This window comes from Choloepus didactylus, chromosome 6 (assembly GCF_015220235.1).
Source record: "Choloepus didactylus isolate mChoDid1 chromosome 6, mChoDid1.pri, whole genome shotgun sequence".
Classification (NCBI taxonomy): Eukaryota; Metazoa; Chordata; class Mammalia; order Pilosa; family Megalonychidae; genus Choloepus; species Choloepus didactylus.
In genome coordinates this window covers 35,327,762-35,333,761 of record NC_051312.1, presented here as the reverse complement: position 1 = coordinate 35,333,761, position 6,000 = coordinate 35,327,762, and the positions used below count along the sequence as shown (strand labels likewise).

The 6,000-nt window shown below is 56.5% G+C and overlaps 1 protein-coding gene across 1 annotated transcript in view; it reads right to left on the bottom strand.

Moving 5' to 3' along the window:
* Positions 1-2,179: 2,179 nt before the first annotated feature.
* ALX4 (ALX homeobox 4) overlaps positions 2,180-6,000 on the bottom strand; it is a 68,763-nt gene continuing 64,942 nt past the window's right edge. The window contains exons 3-4 of the mRNA XM_037840850.1: positions 5,214-5,342; positions 2,180-2,509 (exon numbers count right to left, since the gene is read on the bottom strand). Coding sequence (XP_037696778.1) covers positions 2,180-2,509; positions 5,214-5,342 — 459 coding nt within the window. The remainder of the gene's footprint in view (positions 2,510-5,213; positions 5,343-6,000) is intronic.

Here is a 6,000-nt window from a genome sequence, read left to right as displayed (position 1 = left end):
TATTGATTCTCTCTGGAGTGAGAAAAGACCAACAGTGGAAGTTCCTCCCTTGGCCTTCCCGAGCTTCTAGTGCATTTAAGAAGGAAACGAGAGCACCATTCCCAACCCGAAGTTCTTTCTTCCCTTCCCTTCCTGTATCTTGGGGAGTCTGAGTTATTTCAGTAAAACTCAGAACTGAAAAAGTCTTCCTGAGAGTCATTCCAAGATCCTCAGATACATGAAACACTTAAAGCCCAGCCTTCCAGAACATCTAATTCAATATCCAAGACCCTTTTCACCTAAGATCAATTTTAGAACTTCAGTTCACAAAGAGTTCTGACTCTTATTAAGGAGGGGCCAAAGCTGGATCCTTCCCTAGTCAATTCTGGAACAGGTACTTGCCTAGGAAGGCAGCAGACCCCAGATGAGAGCACTAGGCAGGGGAGGGAAACCCTATCCCCCTGAAGCTTTGAGCAGCTCAAGGGCAGAGGAGCTCTCCGCTGTGGTTTCCAAGAGGCCTTTCCGTGGGCAGGACCCTGAGCCGATTGGGCCTGACCCTCCACAATGCCTGGAAGCAAGGGAGAAGGCAGAAGATGCAAGTCTTTCTCCCCGGGGGCCTCCCTGCCTTTGGGACCTGCCAGGGGTGTGTAAGGCCTGGCTCAGAGGACGGTTACTGTGTGCAACATGCGTAGGGAGGGCCGGGACCTGGCGCCAAATCCCAAGCTGCAGTTCTTGGGTCAGAAAGATTTCTGACCCAAGTGGGCCCCCCTGGAGGGAGGCCCTTCCTGCAGGTGGGGAGACCTGGCTTCGGGAGGCCTCCTGCCATCCACTTCTGGAACAGAGCAACTGACCCAGAGGAGCTCTGCCCAGGAGCCCTTCCAAAGGCAGGGGAGAGGGATCGAGATCCCCAGGGGAAGAAGGGTCGGGGCAGGTTCTCTAAGAGCAAGGGGAGGCCACGCAGGGAGCGATGACACTCTCCCCTATGCCTGGAGGTACATGCAGCCCCCGCCTGCCTGGAGGCCGGGCCTGGGCACATGTCCTCCAGCAAGCCCTGCACGCTATGCTGTACCCACTGCGGCTGTGACCCCAAGCCCTAGCTTACATGTTCCGATTTGTCCTTCCACTCCAGCTGAGTGAGTGAGAGGTGGGGGAGGGGAGGGGGGACACATGTGTCTCCACATCCTCTTGGAGGGGCCCCCAGTACTTCCTGGATGGAGAACAAAGCTTCAGGATCTCCCAACTGGAACCTGTCATCCTGCCTCCCAGTGGGACAAACAGAGGGGCTGGAAACCAGAAGTGCGCACCTAGGGCCCTGCCCCCTCCCCACACCTCCCTGCAGCCCTTCCTCCTTCCTGGAAGCTTTTCTTCTTCCAGCACCGTGCAGGCCCCTTGGGAGATCCCTTTTCTCAGCTTCCCTCAAGGTCTGGCTCCTCCCCCTCCACGTGTTCACCCAGAACCGGAGTCTCCGGGATGCAAGGGAGTTGGAACACGTCTCGCCTGAGGACTGCTAGTCCTCCTAGATGCCAGCGCTGCTGGGCGACAGCGGAATTCTCCAGCGTCACTCTCTTCCTTGCCCCTCTCCCTCTGGTTTATCCAGCCCAGGGCACGGCCAGGAGGAGGTCAGCACTCCCTGCTGTTCCGGGAAGCTGCCTGGGATCCAGGAGGTGGGATTGCACGTGCTTGTAGAGAGAGGCGAGGAGATGACAGAGCTGGAGGCAGACCCTGGCGGGCAGCCTGCTCTTCGGGCACACTGTCCTTGGCCCGTTGACCAGGGGACCGTGCAGGGAAGGGGAGGGTGGATGAGAATGGACGGCTGATGCCTCTGGGAATCAGACTTCGACTCAGCGGCCAAATCGGGCAGCGTGGAGGTGGAGGAGGAGTGGGAAGAAGGGGTGTTCAGCTTATAATGGATGCAAAGCTGCAAAACTGGACTGCCCAGCTTTCCCCACTGCCTTTAGCCGGGAGCAGGGGTTCTCGGGCCTCCGTGCCGGCGGGGAGCAGGGGCCTGCCGCCCCCCTCCCTCCCAGCAGTCCACGCGGCCTCAGACTTGGGGTGGCTGAAAGTGCTGAGGGTCAGGCCCCCGGCCCAGGCCAGGCTCCTGGGAGGAAAGTCGAGTGGGAGGCTGGGGGCCTGGAAAGCATGGGCATGGCCAGTGCCCCGAGGTGGGGGAGGGCAGGAGACAGGACGGGGAGGTGGCCTGTCATGTGGCCCAGGAGATGGCCGCACTGTGCTCCTTGGCCTTCATGCGAAGGGCCGCGATGCTCGAGGTCTTGCGGTCCGGCTCGCCGTTGAGCTCGTAGCCATTGAGGCTGGGGCTGAGGCCAGCTGCTCCGAACAGGCTGCCCATGTGTGTCTGCCCCACGTGGCTGCCAGCCCCTGAGACACTCAGGAAGTCGGTGACACCACTGGCCCCGGAGCCAGGGGGGTGGGCATGAGGGGACATGCAGGCAGGCACTGGGTCACAGGGGACCACGCAGGCTGGCCCAGGCGAGGCCGCCCCGTTGTTGCCGATCCAGGTCGGGTTCTGAATCTGCGGAGAGCGGAGAGGGGAGATGTCACAGCCAGGCCGAGGGCGGGACGGCCCGTCAGGGGCTCCCCTCTCCCCACATGGCAGCATCTCACCAAGCCCATCATTATAATGAAACCATTCTTGAGTGTTTACTTGGGAGACCCTCCAAACCTTTGTGGACATCCAGATACCCCAAGGAGGGTCCGGAATTTATGCTTTTGGGTCCTCTGTTTCCAGGGCTAGACTATGGGCAGATAAGAAGTCAGTTTCAAGGACTGCATTTCAAACTTCATCACGGGTGCTGGGGGCACAGCTAACTGGCTGAGGACAGCCCCCAACTCAGCCGGGCAAGGGCCCTGAATGCCTAATTTTAGACACAGCTGTAGATTTTGTCTCTCTGTCCTTGGACTCGTCAAGGGCAGGGACTGTGGCCGATTCACTGACTCCCCCATGGGCTCGGCACACGGCAGGGGCCTGACAGACGTGAGCTGACCTGAACTGCCATGGGGCTCTGGGCTGACAGGCCAGGGCAGCGGTGGGGTGGGAGTGGGAGCAGGAGCCTAAATTCTCCCAGAAGCCCAGGTCAGTGGCTGAGGTTCCAGAGGCAGAAGTCTGGAACATTCTGAACAACTCCTGATGGCAGGGATTGCCCCCGAGGTAGTGAGTGCCTGGAGCGGATGCATGGAGGCCAGGCTGAAACCCCCGTGTTCTGGGAGTGGAGGGAGCTCAGGCCTTGGGCCAGGGGCCTCAGCTGGATCACTTGTCTTCCAGCTCCGCAACTGTAAATCCTTTCCCTTCCCTGGCCTCCACCTCTGGGCTTTCATGCCCCTTCCCTCTGTTCTGGAAGCATTTATGAGGAGGTGGGCCTGGCTGTGGAGAAGCAGCCTGGGCAGGACAAGCCCTGAGAAGGAGATGTGCACCTCTCAGCTGTGTGCAGGGATTCTGGGGGCCTGCCCTCTCCCCGCTTTGGGAGTGCCCTCGGGGAAGGCATTTGAAAGCCGGGCAGGGAGGGAACTCTACCCCCAAACCCCAAGGTGCATGTGCTCTACTGGCCCATTCCTCCCCGTTGGCTTAGGGCCTGGGGGACCCGTCAGCCACTCCCCACCCACTTTGAGGAGGTCTGGGGCAGGTTATCGTGGTGCTACAGGTGAGAGGGGCGAGGACAGCCCTGCTTTGTTTTTTCTGCCTCCGGCTTATGAGCTCAGGCAGGAGGGAGGCTGTGTTCGGAGGGGGTGGGAAGAGGGGAGAAAGAGATGAAAAAACATAGCGGGAGCTGATCCAGATGGTGCGTGTAGAGACATCCCACATACCTCAGCCTCACCCCAGGGCTGACCCCTGACCCCTCCCACAGTAATCCTGGGAGGCGGGGAGCAGCAGAGCCAGACCAGTAGGGGCCTGGACACCATTTGCTAGCAGGGTTTTGGGGCCAGGAGAAGAGAAGGAGATGAAAATGTCTATGCAACTGGAGCTGAGGCAGGAAGGCCAGGCCAGAAATGAGGCCTCAGCAGCCAGGGCCCTTTGCCAGCAAGTTGAAGGGTGTCAGGAGTGGATGATCTCCACATGCCCTGAGATCCTGACATAACCAACATTACTTCTCATCCCTTTGCATCTTGCTGAAGACTCAAAAGCCTCTAGAATGGGGGCAGACTGGTGTTCAGACAGACATCTAAGGAAGATGCTGTGGGGAGACAGAAGTCCCAGGAGGACAGAGAGCTTCCAAGGCAAGCTTGGTGGAACCTTCAGTTTTCACAAAGCCCCTCTGCATGATCTGATTTAGACCTTACAGAAGAGCCGGGGCAGATACTTTCATAATATCCAATTTGCAGATGGAGAGACTGAGGCTCAGAGAGCTTGTAACTGGCCTGAAGCTAGAAAGACCTGAAGCTGGGATGACAATCCAAGCCTGGGGACCCAGAATTCCATGTTCTTTCCAAACTTGCCACAGTCCTCCTGATTTCAGGACTCCTTTCCTAGAAAACGTTCTCTGGGTGATTCCTGATCTCTGGGAGGCCCCCAGCCTTCAGCCTGTGTCAGTTCTGATTGCCCATAGTTCAGCCAAGCCTGGCTTGAAAATTATGTTTGCATTATCCACAATAACCAAAAAGTGAAAACGACCCAAGTGTTCATCAGCAGATGAATGGGTAAGCAGAAGGCAGCATAGACACACAATGAAATATTGTTCTGCCATAAAAGGGAATGAAGTGCTGATCCACACAACCATAAGGATGAACCTTGAAGACTTCATGTAGAGTGAAATAAGCCAGACATGAAAGGACACATATTGTATGATTCCACTTATAGGAATCATCTAGAATAAGCAAATTCAGACAGAGAGAAACTAGAGTAGAGGTTCCCAGGGGCCAGCATGATGGGGGAAGGAGGAGTTATTTCCCATTGGGTACAGAGTTTCAGTTTGAGGTGATGAAAATGTCTTGATAATGGATGGTGGTGATGGTAGCACAGCATTATGAATGCAATCAATGCCACTGAAATGTACCACTGAGTGTGGTTTAAATGGGAAATTATGTGATGTACATATATTTGAAAGAAATAACTCTGGGCCTCCATATTTTGGTGTAAACTGAGGCACACTCCTTGAACAGGACTACAGGGCAACCTGGAGCCATGAGTCCCATCACAGGGAATCTAGACCCTTATCCGAGGGGCCCATTCTCAGAGCACAAGGGATGGGGTTTGGAGGGGGCAGCAAGGGGCCGGGACCTACCTGGGCGTAGTTCTCAGCTCGGGTGAGAAGGGGCAGCTCATAGGCAGTGGAGAAGTGGGTCCGAACCTGCTGCATCTGCCCGAAACGTTCCCTCTTCCTCCACTTGGCCCTCCGGTTCTGGAACCAGACCTATGGGACAAAGCAGATGTCCCGGGGGTCAGGTGCCATCCCGACGGCATCACTTTCAAGGCCTGGCAAGCCTCTTGCTTGAGCCCCCTCCTGTCGCAGGCTACAGATAAATAATCAGACTTGGTCTCTGTCCTCAAGAGCTTTCATTCTAGAATGATCGATTCTGGGACTGGGGGAGGTAGCTCACACCTCTAGCCCTGGGCATGATCTTGGTCCAGTAACTTCGTTTTTCTGAGCTTCAGACCCCAGAGCAGACAAGTCACACACACACACACACACACACACACACACACACAAAACTCGCCGCTGCCCATTTTCTCAGAGGTTGTCTAATCAATCACGACATTGGTGTGGCCTAATCAGTTGTGGGCCACAGTTCCCAGTGGCAAATCTGATCACAGCTATGCACACTCCTCCAGAAAAATCGTTCTCCTCCACAACCACACACAGTTTCGTCAGTTTTCCAGAAAGTTCAGGGCTCCTTGGGGCCTGATTCAGAATTCCTACCTTCCTGAATCCTCTCTGCAACCTTGTTGGAAACAGTCTCCCAATTGAGAGCCACGTGCGGTCCTGTGGGGTGCTGGGTTCAGCTGGGCACAGAGGCTGTGGGCCGTTCAGTCAGGGAGGGCTTCGTGGAGAAGAGGACTGGAGTTGGGCC